Source organism: Schistocerca cancellata, chromosome 11, assembly GCF_023864275.1.
Source record: "Schistocerca cancellata isolate TAMUIC-IGC-003103 chromosome 11, iqSchCanc2.1, whole genome shotgun sequence".
NCBI classification, from domain to species: domain Eukaryota; kingdom Metazoa; phylum Arthropoda; class Insecta; order Orthoptera; family Acrididae; genus Schistocerca; species Schistocerca cancellata.
This window is the reverse complement of record NC_064636.1, coordinates 39,939,822-39,961,247: the sequence shown is the minus strand read 5'-3', so window position 1 is coordinate 39,961,247 and position 21,426 is coordinate 39,939,822. Positions and strand designations below refer to the sequence as shown.

Below are 21,426 nucleotides of genomic sequence, written 5' to 3'. Positions count from 1 at the left end.
TCATACTTCTTCAACCGATGAAAATCCCCAACATAGCTTGTGTCCCAAAGAAGAAGACAGTTGGTGTAAATATAACAAAGGATTGCTAACTGGTGAAGTGTACACACATAAGCATAGTCTGCCTCATGCAATAATGGAGGTGATAAAACCTATTTTCAGGGACTTAGCAGCACCTGAACTGTTGAAAAAGTGTATTCACGGAAAAACTCAAAACCCCAATGAAAGTGTAAATAGTGTTATATGGTCGAGAATCCCCAAGACTGATTTGTTGGAATAGAAACACTTCACTTTGGTGTGTATGATGCTGTTGCGACTTTCAATGATGGCAACATTGTAAGGTGCAAGGTATTTAGAAATATGGGAATGAAGATAGGTTCTAACACGGTACGAGCGATGCTTGCTTTAGACAAGGAACGCCTTCGGGCTGCAGACAGGGCTGTAAAGAGTCTAGAAATACAAGCAAGAGTAAACAGGAGGAGGAACAAGAGGAAGCTGGAGGAGAAGTTTGCAGAGGATGAAGATAATCCATCCTATGGACCTGGAATGCACTAAAAAGTTAATCCAATCTTTGTCACTCGATTCCCAAAACTTTTATTTTCTCATACTAATTACATGTTTTCTAAGGATCTTCCAAACATATTTGTTTCAAACTTTCAGTAAATGTTACACAGTACCTTCTGCATAATTTAACACAGCCTTTTTCCAAAAAACTGTATATTTTTGAATATATAAATAAAAAATTGCAAAAAAATGTTGTGAATTTTCATTACAATTGAAAAAAAATCATCTTTAATAACTGAACTAAAATTTTGTAAAATCCCTGTGTTAAGTTGTAGCCCATATTCCAATAAATAATCTGTAAAAAGTTCAACTTCCTACCTCAAATACTTTGTGAGGAAAGATGTAATTTATAAGCGTTATTTTAACATTGCAAGTATAGGGCGTTCCGGAGCCCCTTAAGTCACATAGTGCTCAGAGCCATTTGAACCATTTGAAAGTGGTTGAAGGATTGTGAAATAACGGGTAGCTGTACAGTACTGGATGTCCACACCTTGTCGCAAAATGTAGAAGTCGGAGCATCCTCCCCCTATCCTCACGCCCCCTCCCCCACTGTGTAACCCAGGATAGGCAGCAACCCATGGCATGTCTGATGTCACAGTACAATCCTGGTGCAGGCACAACTGTTTTGGAGCACAGTGTTCAAAACACGGAGCTCCACTTCACACGGCCCCCTGCGTGTACCTGTGTTGACCCAATGACATTGTGTGTTACGGTTGCCGTGGGCACAGCATCACTGAGATTTCACTTTGAATCAATAGAAATGTGTTGCGTGTCAAATGAATCATTTTTCTCGCTACACCAGGTCGACGGTTGGGTCCTTACACGCCGTTATTGAGACAAATGGCTCCTTCGAACGTGCGTCGTGCCACAGGTGCAGTCTGGTCAGAGTAGCATTATGCTGTGGGGCACGAGTTGGGCTTCTATGAGACCTATGGGAGTACTCGAGTACACCATGACAACAGTGTACTATGTGAACACAATTCTGGAACACCTGTTACCTTCATAGCTGAAGTCTTCTCCGATAGCAGTGATATCTCCCAGCAGTGTAACTCTCCACAACACGAGGCCAAAATTGTCCTGCCGTGATTTGAGAGGAACACACGTCGGGCACCAGCTGCCTGCCCGTAAACCACCATCCTCTAATTTGCGGGAATTTAGTGGCCTGTGATCAGACATCTGGTGCGTCGTACTTATGGAAACATATTAAGGACTTGTCGAATCCGTGCCAAGCAGAACTGCTGCTGTACTGTGTTTGAAAAGTGGACCAACACGCTATTAAACAGGTGATGATAATGTTTTGGCTCATCGGTGTATGTGTGCAGTTTACAACTTTGCAAATTACGTATGTTCATGACCAGAGGCAGGTACAAAGGATAGTTCAAACACGAAATGAGTTATAAAAGTTTAAATAAAAAAAAACAGTAGCACATCAATTTCAAGAGTTGTTGAAAAGAATTTCCTCTTATGGGGTGAGAACACCCCTGTGTTGTTCAAGAAATATTTTTGAAGTCTATGAGAGAGATGTGAAACAGTGTAGGTTGATCAGACATAAAGCGGACAGAGTACATGGAAATTTCTGCACTTACCTGCATGCAGCCAGGATACTTGTGCTCATGAAATGATTCTCTTAGACAGATGATTGACAAAGTGGCACATCATCTGCAAATTAGTCATGGTGCTGCCTACGAAATCATCCACAACAGACTTGGATTTCTTAAAGTTTGTGCAAGATGGGTCCCAAAACAACTCACACAGTTGCATAAACAAATGTGCTTGGACATCTACAAAAAACATTTGGATCACTATGGTAATGAAGGGGACAACTTCTTAGACAGGATCATTACTGGTGACAAAACACGAATCCATCATTACAAGCCGGAGTGTAAATGGCAGAGTGTGGAATGAAATAATCCAAATTCACCATGCAAGAAAAAGTTAAAGACCCGTCTTGTTGGTCATGTCTGTGACTCTGACCCTGCCACCCACCACCAGACTCTCTCTCTCTCTGTCTCTCTCTCTTTAAATATGTCTGCTTGTGTCTGTATATGTGTGGATGGATATGTGTGTGTGTGCGCGAGTGTGTACCCGTCCTTTTTTCCCCCTAAGGTAAGTCTTTCCGCTCCCGGGACTGGAATGACTCCTTACCCTCTCCCTTAAAACCCACATCCTTTCGTCTTTCCCTCTCCTTCCCTCTTTCCTGATGAGGCAACAGTTTTGCGAAAGCTTGAATTTTGTGTGTATGTTTGTGTTCGTTTGTGTGTCTGTCGACCTGCCAGCACTTTCATTTGGTAAGTCACATCATCTTTGTTTTTATATATATATATATATATATATATATATATATATATATATATATCTTCCCCCCTCTCCCCCCTCTCCCTCACCCCTCTTCCTCACCCCTCTCTCCCCCCCTCACCCTCACCCCTCTCTCCCCCCCTCACCCTCACCCCTCTCTCCCCCCCCCCTCACCCTCACCCCTCTCTCCCCCCCTCACCCTCACCCCTCTCTCCCCCCCTCTCTCCCCCTCTCTCCCCCCTCTCTCCCCCCTCTCTCCCCCCTCTCTGACCCCTCTCTCTGACCCCTCTCTCCCCCCTCTCTGACCCCTCTCTCCCCTCTCTCCCCCCTCCCCCCCTCTCCGACCCCTCTCTCCCCCCCTCTCCGACCCCTCTCTCAGCCCCCCTCTCCGACCCCTCTCTCACCCCCCCTCTCCGACCCCTCTCTCACCCCCCCTCTCCGACCCCTCTCTCACCCCCCCTCTCCGACCCCTCTCTCACCCCCCTTTCTCCCCCTCTCTCTCCTCCCCTCCCTCTCTCTCCTCCCGCTCTCTCCCCCCTCTCTCTCCCCCCTCTCTCTTTCCCCCTCTCTCTTTCCCCCTCTCTCTTTCCCCCTCTCTCTTTCCCCCTCTCTCTTTCCCCCCCTCTCTTCCCCCCCCTCTCTTCCCCCTCTCTCTTCCCCCTCTCTCTTCCCCCCTCTCTCTTCCCCCCTCTCTCCTCCCCCCTCTCTCCTCCCCCCTCTCTCCTCCCCCCTCTCTCCTCCCCCCTCTCTCCTCCCCCCTCTCTCCTCCCCCCTCTCTCCTCCCCCCTCTCTCCTCCCCCCTCTCTCCTCCCCCCTCTCTCCTCCCCCCTCTCTCCTCCCCCCTCTCTCCTCCCCCCTCTCTCCTCCCCCCTCTCTCCTCCCCCCTCTCTCCTCCCCCCCTCTCTCCTCCCCCCTCTCTCCCCCCTCTCTCTTCCCCCCTCTCTCTTTCCCCCCTCTCTCTTTCCCCCCTCTCTCTTCCCCCCACTCTCTTCCCCCCACTCTCTCTTCCCCCTCTCTCTCTCCCCCCACTCTCTCTCTCTTCCCCACCTCTCTCTCTCTTCCCCCCCTCTCTCTTCCCCCCTCTCTCTCTCTTCACCCCCCCCCCCCCTCTCTCTCTCTCTCTCTCTCTCTCTCTCTCGCACCCCCCCCTCTACACACACACACACACACACACACACACACACACACTACCCAGGCCCAGTTTGGCAAACATACTTTGACAGGTTTGCTAAATCACTCCCTCTTAACTGCATAACAAATCTTTGGGACTGTTTGGCACGAAGTCTGAAATGTAGCAATGAAGACCCTGCAGTTTGGTTACGATGATCGGTGTGTGGCTTCAGCTGTATATGGCGTACTTGTAGAAACCTGTGGACTCGTATTGCATGAATTTTGAGAAGCTTTTGTGGGATGTTTCCTCAGGGTGACCATTTTTGTCTAGTTTGCTTGTCACTGCGCGACATATTCAGTTTAGAGATTTCGGGATAATTCAGTTTGGTGGGTTCAGTTGTAATTTTCCATTTGCCACAGCCCCTGTGACGGGGACGACAGCTTCGAGAGGCACATTGCGGACGAGCTGGAGGCGTTGGACGCAATGGAGGAGGAGCCGGGGGTGGGCGCGGGAGCGGGCCCACGGCCGGACGGCCATGCCGTCTCGTGCGAGGACCTGCTGGAGTTCGCGTCGCCGCGGACGGCGGGCCCGAGGCGCGGCGCCGACTCCGACGAAGTCCGTATCATGCGGAAAGTCCTCGGCCCCGAGGTGAGTGGTGCGATTCGACTCGGATGCACCGAGTAACTGGAACTGCCACAGTAGTCCACTGGTGTGACGGTGTCTGTTGCAGAATACTGATAGGTGGGATAAATATTTTATGCTTTTTGTGCCTCACAGCTGTTACACAGGGTGTCACAGGAGGAGTGGTTAATATTGGGAGATATGGCAGGAACAATCGTTTGAAGCAGAAATGTCTAGTAAATGTGACCTCTACCACTTATACCTTAAGAGCTAGAAGTACTTCTTCATCTTCGATACTGTGAAACAAATCTCTTCTACTATAAACTCTTTGCTTTCCCTATGTTGAGAGGTGGTAGTGTGGAACAAAACAAGAAAAAAATTTCCAGCAAACACGAGAGGTAAAGCGTGTACCTGAATGTCTACAAACACTTATCCATCTTCGTTACTGTGTAGCATGTCTCTTCTACTGAAAAAGTGCCAATAGTTCTTAAGGTATGCCCATGTTTACTATACAATTTCTTCTTGTTTTGATCGATACAATCTCCTCCCAAAATATGGAAAACAAAGAGCTTGCAGTAGAATACTCACCCCCCCCCCCCCCCCCCCCCCCCCCCCCCCCACGCCCGGACTGATTGTTGCTGTCGTATCCTTGAATATTAACTGTTCGTCCTGAGACAACCTAAATAACATATAAATGGATATATTACTATCTGCTAGAACTGCTGTTTAATGTTTTTTTACTGCACTACTAATTAACAATTTGAGAATGTCATTGTGGAGTACAACAACCTGTCACTTTATTTGATAGCAGTGCTAGAGGTTGAAAATATCACTTCAGTTGTAAATTTCTTTCATTATCACGACGGCCACAGCACAGTTGCGACACCTAAGGATGGGCTTATGAGAGCCCGAAACCGGTCGTGATAGTAAAAGAAATTTACAACTGGAGCAGTATTTTCAACCTCTAGTACAATGCTCAGTTGCGGTTGTTCTTCCAACAGGATTGTTTGTTCATAGCAGTAGCTGTGAAGTCAGTAATGTATTGTGATTTTTGTACTCGCATTCTCACGGTGTACTGAGGTAAAGTCAAGTCAGGTGATTTTGAGTTTTGCCATTGGAGCAGTAAAATAACTGACATCATCAGAAATAAAAGAGTGTATAAAGTGCAGACTAGCAATAACAAGAACAGATTTTCTAAAAATAGTTGTATGTGCATATTGAATATAAAGCTATATTTTGGAATATAGCCTGATAATACCTGAGGGGGTAAAATTGATTGCTTGCCACCACTCACTTATCACTTACATGAGGTGCAATGAAATATAACAGACATTTTTGTTTTTCAATGTCAACTTTCTCCCCTTCAAAGCAATCCCCCTCAGATACAATAAACTAGTGTCAGTACTGTTTTGGATATTGGAAGCACTTCTGGAATCCAATTTTTATTAAGGTGTTCAGCTCCTGTTTCTATGTCATCAGTGGACACCCTTTCATGGTTCTCTTCAGGCTCAAGAACAGAAAGAAGTCTCGGGAGGCAATGTTTGCCGAATATGGTGGCTGAGGTGACATAACGGTTGTGGTTCCTTGTTTTTTGCCCACAAATCATCAATAAGCACTGAGGCATGAGCAGGAATGTTATCGTGATCCAATCTCCACGAGTGGTTTTACCACAATTGTGATCATTTTCTTTGGAACACTTCACACAAATGGTGCCTAACTTGCAGGTAGTATTCTTCATCGACTATTCGACCGTAAGCCAGAAACTCGTGATGCACTGTCCCACTGTAATCGAAGTAAACAGTGAGAAGAATCTTCACATGTGATCGAACTTGTTGAATTTCTTTCAGTCTCGACCCTTCAGGCAGTTTCCATTGGGACAGTTGGGCTTTGGTTTTGTCATCATATCCGTATACCCATGTTTTGTCACTTGTTATAACCTTCGTTAGAAGTTTCATGTCTTTACCGACTCTGTTCAGCTATTCCTGAGTGACGTCTGCACGACGTCGTTTTTTGTCGAAATTCAACAGTTTCGGAGCAAACTTTGCTGTTACACGTTTGATGCCCAAAATTTTTGGAAAAATTGCATGGCGTGGTACAAAGGAGTGGTTTGCCAGAACTCTTTTCTTTACTTCTTCCAAACTGTCTTCAGTAATTGATGTGCTAGGGCATCCAGGGTGGTCATTGTCTTCAACATCTTCTTGCCCCATTTTGAAATGCTTATTCCACTTGTAAACTCATGTCTACCTCATAGGAGATTTTCCGCAGCCAACACATCAAATTTGGCTGCACTTTATTCTATTTTTCAAACAAAATTTAATGCAAATTCTTTGATCCATCTTTTCCGAAAGTAAAATCTCGCCAGGCACTCAAAAACGTGTAACCTTTTTGACTATCGATAATGAACTAAATATTCAAAACAGCTGAAAATGCAAACATACATGATGAACATGTGTACCAACAAGATAATTATTTTTAATTGGATTTATAAAGCCAGTGAAATTCAGAAATTCCTGTTATTTTTTATTACACCTCATACAGTGTACAGGAGCAGTGGTTTGCTGTGGTTTGGGCAAAAGATTTCTGCATTAAGACATACATATGAGTAACATGTTTTTTTTTTTTTTTTTTTTTTTTTTTTTTACATGTGCTGAAGCACAATTATGCATTAATATAAACAATGTAAAAAAAGATAGACTGCTACATGTTAAGTTGCAGACAGGCTCAACTACAAGACACTTAACATTGACTTTCGGCCACAGCCTTTATCAGAAAAAGAAATGCACACACATTCTGCTGCCAGAGATGGTGGTCATGTGTGCATGAAGTATGCTTGGATATGTGAATGAATATTTTGTGTGTGTGTGTGTGTGTGTGCGTGCGTGCGTGCGTGCGCACGCACGCACGCACGCACACACACTTATTCCTTTTTCTTACAAAGGCTGTGGCCAAAAGCTAATGTATAAGTGGTGTTTAGTTATGCCTGTCTTTAACTTAATGTGTCATCTTTATGGTAAGTAGCAATCTATCTTTTCTTTACATTGTTGTTGATATTCCAACCTGGAGTTTCCCATGTTTGGTTGTTAGGTAAATAATTTTGCAGTCAAACTGTCCTTGATGCCCTTCAATGAAATAAAATTGCTAAATAATGAAATAAAGTGAAACTTCTTGGCAGATTAAAACTGTGTGTCAGACCTGTGCTCGAACCCCAGACCTCTGCAAAGATCCCGGTCTGGCACACAGTTTTAATCTACCAGAAAGTGTCATATCATATGCTCTGCTCCAGAGTGAAAAATTTGTCTGGAAATGAAATCGTGTTTATTTCAGAACAAAACAGGAAAACGACTTACTTTAGGAAATTTGGGTGGGGAGTAGAAAGTTTAAATTTAAACCGAGGTCTCAACGCATTCAGCAGTTTCTGGTGGATGCATGCAGTAGTGATAAAGAAACCTGCCTGGGGTAGACTGGCGTAGAGTGGTGCATCAGACCAGTGTCTTGAACAACAACAACAACAACAACAACAAAGTAATGAGACAGGCTGAGCTGGAATACACGGAGTCCAGTCTGTCGTGATATTCCTATTGTGTGACACTTAGCTACTATAGCTTTCCCACTCTCCCTGCTTACTCCCTCATCTAGAATTTAATGGACTTGGACATTGTAGGGGGGTGTTTCTCTGTTTGTCTCTAATGTTCAGTTACACTAGTCTAGCTTTTCCATTTACAGGGCACTCACATTTCCAGTACAGAATGCTAGTTTTGAAGTTTATCTGCTGTACCCATTGCAGCAAGAAGAAAGTATGCGTGCACCTACTAGTACCTATCACCTCTTGCAATAGATTGTTTACCTATTAATTTTTCCTTATTGTCTGCATTTTTTGTGTGTAGATGACCGAGATGATGAGCAGAATGTGGCTACTTAAGACTTGCAGTAGCTGCCTGTTCGCCTATTGCTGTATGTCTCGCAACTGCTGCTTTTTTTGTGTGCTCTTGCGCTCTTACTTCTAAGTAACAAATGATTTTGATAACTATTTCTGTATTTAATAAGTACCTTAATGCATCAGTAGTGACACATTTAAAACTGTGCAGTGCCATAGGATGTGATACTGCCAGTAGTATAGTACAAGGGAGTATCCAAAAGAAACCAAAATAATACTGTCGTGAGCGGAGCTTGTGTAGTACACATTTCTGGCGCTAGGTCTGTATAGCACAACTCATGCCAGTTCAGTGCCACCTTTGTTGTCAACCTGGCTTCTTATGTTCATCTGCAGTGAGTGTTTTTGGTAGCACCGTTTTGTTCTTGTTCCGGTTTTTATGAAATGAACAACGTGCAGCTGTGAAATTCTGCTTTTTCTGCTCAGAAAAATGCTGCTGGAACTGTATTAATGTTGAAAACAGTTAACCAAGATGATGCTGTGGGAAAAACTCAAATGAGCGAGTGGTTTGCAAGATTTAAAAATGGCAACATGTCGATTGATGACAGACCGTGTTCTGGATGTCCATCAGCTGCCCGAACAGACAAAAATATTGAAAAAAAGTTGGACGTCTTGTGCTCACAGACCATCAATGGATCGTTTATCAACTGCCAGAGAGTAGTGGGTTATCTTGGAGTACAGTTCAGCGAATTCTAACGGAAGATTGGGGAACGAAAAGGGTTGCTGCCAAGTTTGTTCCTTGGGTTCTGACTGACAATCAAAAGAAACACCAAGTTGAAACATGTCGTGCTTTGAAACAACACCTCGAAACGGATCCCAATTTTCTGTCAGAGGTCATTACTGGTGACGAGTCGTGGCGTCGGTGTAATTGCTTCGTCCACCCTGGTCGCCCGTTCCTTTTCTTTGCCGAGTGTTTTTTTTATAGACTCGTCGCTGGTCCTCATGCCTTGCTGAGGTTATAGCCGCAATCTCAATTGATGAGTCCGCCCTGGTACGAATTTTGATAGCCTCTTTAATGACGCTGTCGCAGTATTTAGAAGTCTGTGCCAAGACTCCGGTATGTCTGTAGTCCATTTTGTGATTTTCGGACAAACAGTGCTCTGCGACTGCCGACTTGTTGGGGTACCAAAGTCGAGTGTGCCTCTGGTGTTCTGGCGGGGGGAAGGGATTTAAGATGGTGCGCTCTCAGGAGCTCAGTTCCTCAGTTCACCTGATGATGGCGACACGTCTGATCGCCGAAATATTGTGCCTGTTGGACACTGTGGACCAGCAGTACACCCGTGGACTGTTCGAGAAATAGAAATATATTTCAGGATCTCCTTAAAAATTTGGTGAAGGGCACCTCACTCTCAAATCACAACTACTTGATTTTTCAGCCAGTTTACATTCTTTCAGCTAGCAGCTCTTTATGATTTGTTACAGATTTTTCAGTTTACTGTGTAAATAAAAAATCCTCAGGTTGCAGCACAGTCACCCAAAATGGCTATCTCTTATCAGTTTCCATTATATACACTCAATCTTCATTGCCTTTTTCATTTATGCTGGGTTTTCTTGAATTGCAACATACCTTCATAATATTTCTCGACTGTACATAACTGTTTCTACTTCTTTTATGCCCTCTTGATATAATAACAGCAGAATCACCTGAAATGTCAACTGAACTCTGCTGTTTTGACTGTTACAACCTCTCTAAAACTGACAAGTTTACAGCACACTTTATGCAGACAATGTCAGATCAGAATTGCTACAGAACTTCTCCAGTATCACAGGAGCAAACCGTACCCATATATAGGGTTTTATTATGATGGAGGTACCACTCCCAACGACCTTTTTAAAGGTACTGTACTGCGAGCCCACTGTCCCAAGGGAGGACTCTGTGCAGTCCTGCTATTTACATCTTTCAGTCAAATGCGACATCATTGTGTAACTGAGGTGGGATGTGGCAACTAGCCTGGTATTTGCCTAATTGTATGCAGAAAAATGCCTGAAAACGACACCCAGGCTGGTGGGCATTAATTCTCGAAGTGGATTCAATTGGGGAAGTGGGCACTCGTAATACACTTAGCCATCAGGATGAGTTAAGGACTCATTGTAATACTTTAATGAGAAGAGGTTGGTCAGGTATGAGTGGGACTCTCATACTGACGGTTCCGTCCAGACTTAATTATGTATGTAGACAGTTCATCCATCCTGTGACTCAATAATCGCAATAATTTTTGCTTAATATTGACATTGATACCAGCAAGATATCGGTACCAGGGGTTCCGAGACTTTCAAAAATTTTTAAATTTCAAGTTTGAAGTTGGATAACAAATGAGAAAAGAATGTTTTTCCATATGATATAATTACAGAATAATAGTTTTCAGATTTTTTTCCCTTTATTTGTGCTGTGAAACCTTTTGTCTTGCCAAATTTCATGATTCTACATTAAGGGAAGTAGTCGTATAGGTTTTAATGGGCGAGTTTCCAAGTATCGACATATGTGACATAAATGGCTGTATCGTTTGATTGCATTGACTTTAGAAGCTTCACTTTCTTGCTTTGTCAAGGCGACATAGGCCTTAATATGTGACATAAATTTTAACTTGATACATCAATCTGTTCCTGGGAAAAAGAGGACTTAACAGACAATCGGACAGACACAGTCAGTCAGTCAGTCAGTCAGTCAGTCAGATAACAAATGACCTTCTTTATCTAATATCATTACTTATTGACAGTTTCAGGATTTTGTTCCTTTACTTGTGCAATGAAATCTTGCTTTATGGCAAATTTCATGACTTTACGCTAACAGAACTACCTTACAGGTTTTGATGCGCGAGTTTGTGAGCATCAAAATATGTGACTTAAATGGCTGTATCTCTTGTTTGCATTGCCTTAAAAGCTTTAGTTTTTTTACATACCTAAGTGACCATAGATTTTTAATATGGACACAATACATATACCCATTCCTGAGAAAAAGGGTTTTGAAAAGACAGACAAACAGGCAACAAATTGGTCCTGTGAGGGTTCCATTTTACCAATTAAGGTACGGAACCCAAAAAAGGAGGGAATATGGAACAGGTAATGTTGAGTAAAGACACACAATTGCCCCAAATTACACCTCTTACACATGTGTGTTCTGTACATCTCATATGTACCAGTCATAAACATTTTGCAGCCATCCTGTCTCATAGTTTTACGTTTCTCTTACATACGGTGCATGTCATTGAAGTATACTTTGCCGCTTTTCAGAACAACCGTATCCCATAGTTAGGTAGTATTCATGCTTTTGAAATAGTGGGTAACCATGTAAATGATGATGATGTGGGCACCCACAACTTCCCGAGAAACAAACAGCACTACTGGCCATTAAAATTGCTACACCAAGAAGAAATGCAGATGATAAACGGGTATTAATTGGACAAATATATTATACTAGAACTGACGTGTGATTACATCTTCACGCAATTGGGTGCATAGATCCCGAGAAATCAGTACCCAGAACAACCACTTCTGGCCGTAATAACAGCCTTGATACGCCTGGGCATTGAGTCAAACAGAGCTCGGATGGCGTGTACAGGTACAGCTGCCCATGCAGTATCTACACGATACCACAGTTCATTGAGAGTAGTGACTGGGGTATTGTGACGAGCCAGTTGCTCGGCCACCATTGACCAGATGTTTTCAATTGGTGAGAGATCTGGAAAATGTGCTGGCCAGGGCAGCAGTCGAACATTTTCTGTGTCCAGAAAGGCCTGTACAGGACATGCAACATGCAGTCGTACATTACCCTGCTGAAATGTGGGGTTTCACAGGGATCGAATGAAGGGTAGAGCCACGCGTCGAAACACACATGAAATGTAACGTCCACTGTTCAAAGTGCCGTCAGTGCGAACAAGATGTGACCGAGACGTGTAACCAATGGCACCCCATACCATCACGCCTGGTGATACGCCAGTATGGCGATGATGAATACACACTTCCAATGTGCGTTCACCGCAATGTCGCCAAACACGTATGCGACTATCGTGATGCTGTAAACAGAACGTGGCTTCATCCGAAGAAATGATGTTTTGCCATTCGTGCACCCAGGTTCCTCGTTGAGTACACCATTGCAGGCGCTCCTGGCTGTGATGCAGCGTCGAGGGTAACCGCAGCCGGGGTCTCCGAGCTGATAGTCCGTGCTGCTGCAAACGTCGTTGAACTGTTCGTGCAGATGTTTGTTGTCTTGCAACTGTGCCCATCTGTTGACTCAGGGATCGAGACGTGGCTGCACGATCCGTTACAGCCATGCGGATAAGATGGCTGTCATCTCGACTGCTAGTGATACGAGGCCATTGGGATCCAGCACGGTGTTCCGTATTATCCTCCTGAACCCATATTCTGCTAACCATCATTGGATATCGACCAACGCGAGCAGCAATGTCACGATACGATTAACTGCAATCATGATAGGCTACAATCCGGCCTTTATCAAAGCTGGAAACATGATGGTATGCATTTCTCCTCCTTACACGAGGCATCACAACAATGTTTCACCGGGAAACATTGGTCAGCTGCTGTTTGTGTATGAGAAATCGGTTGGAGACTTTCCTCGTGTCAGCACGTTGTAGGTGTCGCTACCGACGCCAACCTTGTGTGAATGCTCTGAAAAGCTAGTCATTTGCATATCACAGCATCTTCTTCCTGTCGGTTAAATTTTGCGTCTGTAGCACGTCATCTTCATGGTGTAGCAATTTTAATGGCCAGTAGTACAGGTTGTGGAAATTTAGGGTAGGTTTTGTTTCAGTTCATCACACAGATTAATATAGCCATGATATTTCAGTTTTCAGTTCACCAAATCCAGAGTTCAATGTAGGTGTTGACAATGATAGTATCTTGAGGGGCCCAGTAAATGGAAGTCGATGGAACTGTCTGTGGCAATGCAGATGAACTTTTCATATGCTCGATTAAACACAGGTACACACATTGCAGTAGACCTATGAGATGCAGCCAGTGGTGCACACCTGGGCAAACAAATTGAGATGTTAGGATGACACGACTCGCTGAGCTCAACAGAGCTGCTGTGTGAGGTCATCCAATATTCTGTAGTGGCAGAGGTCACTAATGTACAGCCGAACTGGGGTGTGCGTTCGTACAGTGTCAACCGTCAAGGTAAATGGATGTGTTTAGGTTACAATCAACAGTCAAGATTCCAGTAATACAGGGCTATTACAAATGATTGAAGCGATTTCATAAATTCACTGTAGCTCCATTCATTGACATATGGGCACGACACACTACAGATACATAGAAAAACTCATAAAGTTTTGTTCGGCTGAAGCCGCACTTCAGGTTTCTGCCGCCAGAGTGCTCGAGAGCGCAGTGAGACAAAATGGCGACAGGAATCGAGAAAGCCTATGTCGTGCTTGAAATGCACTCACTTCAGGACGAAGTTCAACAAAGATCCACCAACTGCTAACTCCATTCGGCGATGGTATGCGCAGTTTAAAGCTTCTGGATGCCTCTGTAAGGGGAAATCAACGGGTCGGCCTGCAGTGAGTGAAGAAACGGTTGAACGCGTGCGGGCAAGTTTCACGCGTAGCCCGCGGAAGTCGACGAATAAAGCAAGCAGGGAGCTAAACGTACCACAGCCGACGGTTTGGAAAATCTTACGGTAAAGGCTAAAGCAGAAGCCTTACCATATACAATTGCTACAAGCCCTGACACCCGATAAGAAAGTCAAACGCTTTGAATTTTCAGCGCGGTCTGCCAAATCACTAAAGGGGCACATATCGAACTTTAGTGAATGCCTAAAAATACTTTTTGAGTTTTTGTATGTGTGTGCAAAGCATTGTGAAAATATCTCAAATAATAAAGTTATTGTAGAGCTGTGAAATCGCTTCAATCATTTGTAATAACCCTGTATTTATTTACCAGTTTCTGCTTATGTTAAAGCCATCTTCAGAATTTTTGCACCCCTGTGGTTGGTGCTGTCAGCTCTTCGGTTTTTTCGTGGTACCACAATCATACACCGACAATATACAATCGTGGTATCACGAGGAAACCGACGAGCCGCCAGCACCAGCCATACAGGGCCAAAAATTCAAAAGATGGCTTTAACATAAGCCGAAACTATCAAATAAATAAATATTATTGCGATCTTGACTGTTTATTGTAACCTAAATATTCAACCAGATCGCTGCACTCCATAGACAATGTTGTCTAAATTTATAAATGGATGTTCATGTATGTAAATAATGAGATGCCACCGCAAAGTCGAAAGCAGTTCGTAGAGGAGTTAATTGCAATTAGCCACTGTGAATTTCATTTGTGGCAACCTAATTGTAAAGATTATTTTGATAATGAAAAGAAGTGAAATGGTCTTATCCAAAATTAATAGATAACTGAGAAAGAGACAACGTGCTGCCACCGAATTCACTGTAGATCAAACAGTAAGAAGCAAGCCTATTAGAAGCAATTAACAGAAGAAACTGAAGAAGGCTAAGTAATCTTGAAAAACAGATTGTTGATTTGAAATACACTAGCCAAAATTAAGGTACTTTAGTTTCTTGAATAATCAGAATGTACCTTAGCTGCAAGCAGTGTGTGCTGATCGTAGACTCTCAGTAGGTGTCACATCAGTCTAATATATTCAGGTGCTGTCAGGTTGGTGAAAAAAATTATATATTCAGATGCTATCAGGTTGGTGAAAAAGTATTTCTTTTATATATGCATTTATTAGCAGAGGTATGTTGCCTTACAATGATAGTTAACTGCTTTTTGTTTTGCGTTTATATGTTTTACATGAAAGATGTTGCTACCATTTTTGTATTTCCTAGGCTGATCTGAATAGGGTCATAATTTATTGAAAAAATCTCTGAATAAAAAGTCTTTGTAATCAAAGGCACTCTTGATTGTGGCAGTATCACATGTCATCATTGTGGTGTTTTGATTGTGAAATGCAGTTATCATCATAAATCCCATCTTTTCAATTACAAATAACATTAGGGAGTATATGTAAAGGCAAGTACATGTAAAAATACGTACGTTCCTGAGGAGTCTTGTGCAAATTAATCTGGACACTACAGTTAATTACAGACAATGATTACCTGCTTGTTGAGGCAGCCACATGCGTAACTGCACATTTGACAAGCACACACGATGAAGCAATTTGTGTATGCGTGCACAAATACCCTTCCCCTCAACACAGTCCAAACGTGCTTATACAAGTATAATTCTGTGTTTCCAATATGTGAAACAATTATGAAGGCGATTATTCGTTAGTTTTAGTTGGCTTTACTTTTGTGATTGGGTGAGAGGAGGGGGAGGGGGGGGGGCATTGGGGAAACTTGAACATGATGTGGAGCAAAGACTGGATAGGGAAATTAAAAATCTATCTCACATTAATTTATTCTGAGCTGAAGATATATCCTCGTTATTGTTATAATTATTTCACATTAAAAGGAAAAAAATCTTGAATTTAAAAAAAGATACAACAGTGAGAGAAGCTGTTATGCTATTCAAAAGACTAACAACAGTACTGCAATTTCTCGCATCTAAATGTGTCTATGGGGACTTCAGATGTTCTCTTCTGTAGTAGACAAATGCTGACTTTGTATGTCATCTGTTCCTGCCCTACATTTATAACTATCTTACCTTTTTTTGTCCTGTAGTTGGTTCTGGGAAATTCATATCTTTAGTAATAGCATGTTTGCGTAGGCCAGGGGCATTGTGTAGTATTTTATTAAAAGTAAAAACGTACTATATCCCTATTGGGCTTACTGTCACAGGCTTTCGATTTAATTCTGTTAAAACAAGGCTAGGTTCGGTATACTCGGATAAATTTTTCAGCAATTTGAAATTGATTTGCTACATAAAACTTGATACAGTGACATTGGAAGATTGTCTCGTGACTGATGTTTACTTGTGCAGGCACGCATATTATCAGTACACGCACTGTGGCATATGCACTTTTGGGCGATTGTACAAGCTAGCACGACTGACTGTCAGTCGAGCACTGAGAATTTCACTCAGTTCTAATAATCACACAAAATTAACCTACAGATGGTCGAGCGAGCTCATACTTAGTGCCGGATCGTGCACATTTGTCAAACGTGCAGTTACGTACTTAGCCGTGTGTAGTAATGTACGAAAAATATGTAGGTTGCAACTTAAATAGTGACAACACTGCTTTTGAGACACTGTGCAATGGAATCTACTATTGTCGCTGATAGCACACGTTCTTGACATACCTACTTTACCTGCGAGAAAATGGACTCGCCTGTCCCACGTCACCGGCGTGTGCACAATCGAGGGAAACACAGTCACTCTAACATAACGGTGATTCTCGTGTACAACTGTGATGCTGTTATCCTAACACATTACGTTCCTCTACAGCAGACCGTCAGTGCACAGTATTACTGTTCATTTTTGGAACATTGTCGCGCCCCGAACATGGGTATTGCGAGGGATTGAGCGAAACGGTTCGTGAAAAGGATTTAGCCGGTTGACCTTAGTGAGAGGGAGACTTTTTGATCTGGCTAAGATGTGGATATCCCCGGTGTTGTATGTACGAGGCTAGGAAGCGGGTAGAATTAAAGTCTCGCTAACTTTAACAAATTGCAGTTTATTCCGAATAATTACAGCTCACCCTAACTGCATGGTGATTGCATTCGCAGGAAGGCCAAGTCTAATACAGGGACGGTGACTGATTCCACCGTTCCGACTGCCTACTGGAAGCTCTGCAATACTTCCTAGTGCCCTACGTCAGAGTCCCGCGGCTTCACCCTAACGCTCTTCGGTGACTATTTCCGGCTGCCTGCCTACAGCCTGTTCCTCAGCCCGGGTCGGCTGCTGCTATCACGCTGACTACTGTCGAGAGACGAAGAACGACAAGACAAGAAGACCGCAGAGCGGCGTGCTATCGAGTTTTGTTAGCGTTCCCCCTTCAACCTCGCCAGCACGTGGCATGACGTAGCGTCGAAGGCAACTTGTCCTTATTTGTTATCGTTAAAGTATTGTTGTTATTGTTCTTCAGAGGCTGGGTGGAGTGATAGAGGCACCTCTCCCTATATGGTGACACACTGTGTCCTTCCTGAGCCCTTCATTGGCTCCTCGTGACATAGCGCTGTCCCCACCGAGGGCCCTCTTTCTTTCTCTCTCCACTCCCAGACCTCTCTAGCCAGGAATGCTTTCTGTTGATACTCTTAATTGATTGCTTATCACGAGTCCCTACACAGAGCTTCGTTTGTATCTGTTAGCTGTTTGCTTTCTTATCAAGCGCCGCTGCCCGACAGTTTGACTTCTGCCTCGGCTGACCCTTCGGCCACGCCAGGTGTCCAGCACTACAATTTTAACTCCTTCCTGCGTACTATTCTTGCCCTACTGCCTGAAAATGACTGTAATTAGACTTGGCTTGTTCCTGCGGTTACAACAGCATCACTTGCGACCAGCTTTGCGAAAGAAGCGTCGTCACTTTCTGCAGAACTCGCACGTCATTTTGCGAGACAATACACCGGCGCATACAGCGGAAGCTGTGGCTGCTCTGTTTGGTCAGTGGGACTGGGAAGTGCTGTACCGTCCACCGTACTCCCCGGACTTAAGTACTTGTGACTTTGATTTGATTCCGAATATGAAGGAACCACTTCGTGGCATTCACTTGAGCACTGTTCCAGAGATTCGACAAGTAGTAGACCACTCTATTCACACCATCAACAGAACAGGCTCTGCTAACGATATACTACGCCTTCCACATCACTGACAACGGGCTCTACACAACACTGGTGACTACTTTGAAGGACAGTAACAGGGGCAAACGTGTAACTCTTTTATATTGGTTGTGAATAAATAGTTGCCACTATTTAAGTTCCAACCCTCATATAATCTATTCAGCCCACAGGAAGTAAGTTGGTGAAATCTTTGAGGAACAGCTGTTCTGTTTGGCGCCACTGAGGGTAATCCTTTATAACAACATCTCTTAATAATTTTGCAAAAGTTTTCTAGGGTGGCGCCGAAAGCGGAGGTCACAGGTGTGCGGCTGGCGAAATGTGCTCCAGGTGTTCGTGTTTGTACGCGTGTGTGAACGGCTGTGTTCAGGGTAAGAGTGAGAGCGGCAGCGACAGTGACAGCCGGAGCAGCAGCATCAGCATCACCTTCAGCACCGGCAGCTCGGACGAGGACGGCACGCGAGGCGGCGTCCGCGGGGGGGAGGGCCGCAGCCGCAGCAGCTACGCCGCGGGCGCGGGCACTGCCGCGAGCTCCGACCCTCTGCCTCCCTGCATCCAGCCCTGGGAGGTGGAGGAGGACGGCATCTGGGTTTAGCAAAGGTTTGCACCCTTCTGGGACTCTCCGATCCTATCCCTCCTCACTGTCTCGCACAAAGTTCTCGAACCTCACGTGCGTACGTCGAGTGTCTGTCGAGATACTGCAGTTCTGTAACGTGTCTGGATTTAAAATTGAGGGGAGTGTAGCAGGACTTTCAATTTCGCTGCGCTACACTCGTTCCCTTAGATATCAATTATACTGCCGCAGCGGTATGAGCGCTCGACGGCAGAGAAAATATATAAGAAAATGAAGGTACTAAAATTGTAACTCTTTTTGTTTTCTATCCGTTTTTTGTCTCTTGAGAGCGGAAGCTTAACTTACTTATTAGCTAGTCTCGGTCGGATTAAGACGAAAAAACTTATTGATGTGCTGACGTATTGTGGAAGTTTATATCAAATTTGGATGGAAGCAGCAACGTAAAATACATTGCATTTAATATCAAGACAGTTTTGTATTCTTTAGTAATTCCTGGACAATGAAATTTATTGCAAAATAACGGAGCAACTACTACTTTTCACGCAGAAATGAAGCAGGAGATTTTTGAAGACCTGGACGCCGCATGAAAGAAGACATGTTAACATGGTAAAGGCTGAACTCTTATCTACGCCATTTCCCCCTGTTAATCACATTTTGTTATTCTCTGTTCTCTTTCAAATAATTTTTGTAGTGGAAATTGCTTTGACTTTTTCTCAGAAATGCCACAAAGACCATCCCAAAAATAGCTTTTCCGAATCACGAAGTCCGATAACTTTTCTGTAATATGAAGTCCGATTTGGATTTCATTCTTTCCCTTTTTCACGGTCATTAACGATTTTAAAACCCCCTTTTTATTCACCATTTCTTCCCACATTTTCAACCTTTTCTTCTCTTTTTCTTTTTTCGTAACCACTACAGGAGGTTTACTATCTTTGGCCCGAAAAAAGCATGTTCTTTGAGAATTTTTTTTCCTCGGCATGTGTTGCAGATATCAATGTCAAATTTGGTCAAAATGTTTATTAATATTTCTTCTACAAACTGGAATTTTTTTGACCAGAAATGTTGAAGAGCAAAGGCGGAAGTGCTGTCAGAACGAAACAAAATTTTGATGTAGACCTCCATACGCTGTATGTCACAGGTCACCCGGCTCGTCTGAAATTAAAATTTAGTTGAAGTTAGTGAAGTAGATAAAATTCTTTAGGAGTTGTACCTCGCTTAAGGGGGGTAAGATGACAAACGGGCCGACTTCGAGGAGGAGAGGCACCACAGGACATTTTAATTTGCACTGTCTATACTTCTACAAATAAATTCATAAAACTTTGTCAGCATGACCAGGATTCACACTCATAGCAGTGGAAGTTCAAAAACACGAAAAAATAATATTTTTTAAATGTGAAATTTCATGTTTTTTTTTCACTTACTGTTGGCTGCATTTTTTGCTATAGGTACACTTTTCTTCATAAGTTAGAGAGATTCTTCGATGAATTTTGCACAGTTTACATACTGTACTTACAGGTGTATGAAACTCTGTGCAAAATTCATCAAAGAATCTCTCTTACTTATGAAGAAAAGTGTATCTACAGCAACAAATGCAGCTAATACCAAGTGAAAAAATGATGAAATTTCACATGTAAGCCCACATCTCGTGGTTGTGCGGTAGCGTTCTCGCTTCCCACGCCCGGGTTCCCAGGTTCGATTCCCGGCGGGGTCAGGGATTTTCTCTGCCTCGTGATGGCTGGGTGTTGTGTGCTGTCCTTAGGTTAGTTAGGTTTAAGTAGTTCTAAGTTCTAGGGGACTTATGACCACAGCAGTTGAGTCCCATAGTGCTCAGAGCCATTTGAACCATTTTTTTCACATGTAAAAAAAAATTGTTTTGTTATAATTTTGAACTTCCTCTGCTATGAGTGTGAATTCTGAATCCTTCCTGGTCATGCTGATGAAGTTTTATGAATTTATTCGTAAAAGTATAGACAGAGGGAATTAAAATGTCCTGTGGTGACTCTCCTGTTCCAAGTTGTCCCATTTCACCTCCTACCCCCCTTAAGTTATTTGGACCATAGGAAACAAAATGGCAGCCATTTGAAGAAAAATAGGGTTTCTTTTCATGTATTTTTCGACTTCGTCGGCCAAGTAAAAATATGTATAGTTGATGGATCAGAATAAAAGTGGTACAACTCCTAGACAATTTAGTTAGCTTCGTCACAAGCAGAGAATCGTGCCAAATGGTTCAGTAGATTTGAAGTTTGCATACCACGCAATTAAAAAAAAAGTCATTTCGAGAAAAACACGTTTGAAGTTTTGACTACATATAAAAGCAATAGTATGCAACGTCCGTTCAATTTGCTATTCCGGGTCCATACACTAGTCCTTCCTCACAGAGGGCGTTCTGCTCGATCTGGGCCATCCTGTGCTGCTCCAGAGCCACTCGTACGGCCGGTGACAAGCGGATTTCGGCCGCTTGAATCCAGTGGTCATCTGAATGCTTGGCGAACTGCATCGAATAGAGTCCCAGGGTGATGTCCGTCGTTGTCGTGGTCTTCAGAATTGCTGAATACCCTTCGTTGAAGCTGCTCACTGCCAGGAAAGTCGCAATCTCCACAGTCTTCGCACCAGAATGCAAATGCTTGGGGGCTAACTTTCAAACACA

At 43.5% G+C, this 21,426-nt stretch overlaps 1 protein-coding gene across 1 annotated transcript in view; it reads left to right on the top strand.

Moving 5' to 3' along the window:
- The window catches only part of LOC126108160 (activated Cdc42 kinase-like), a 323,364-nt gene that overhangs the window by 252,939 nt on the left and 48,999 nt on the right, over positions 1 to 21,426 (top strand). Inside the window, exons 20-21 of the mRNA XM_049913403.1 lie at positions 4,387 to 4,615; positions 18,576 to 18,794. Of these exons, the coding sequence (XP_049769360.1) occupies positions 4,387 to 4,615; positions 18,576 to 18,794 (448 nt within the window). The remainder of the gene's footprint in view (positions 1 to 4,386; positions 4,616 to 18,575; positions 18,795 to 21,426) is intronic.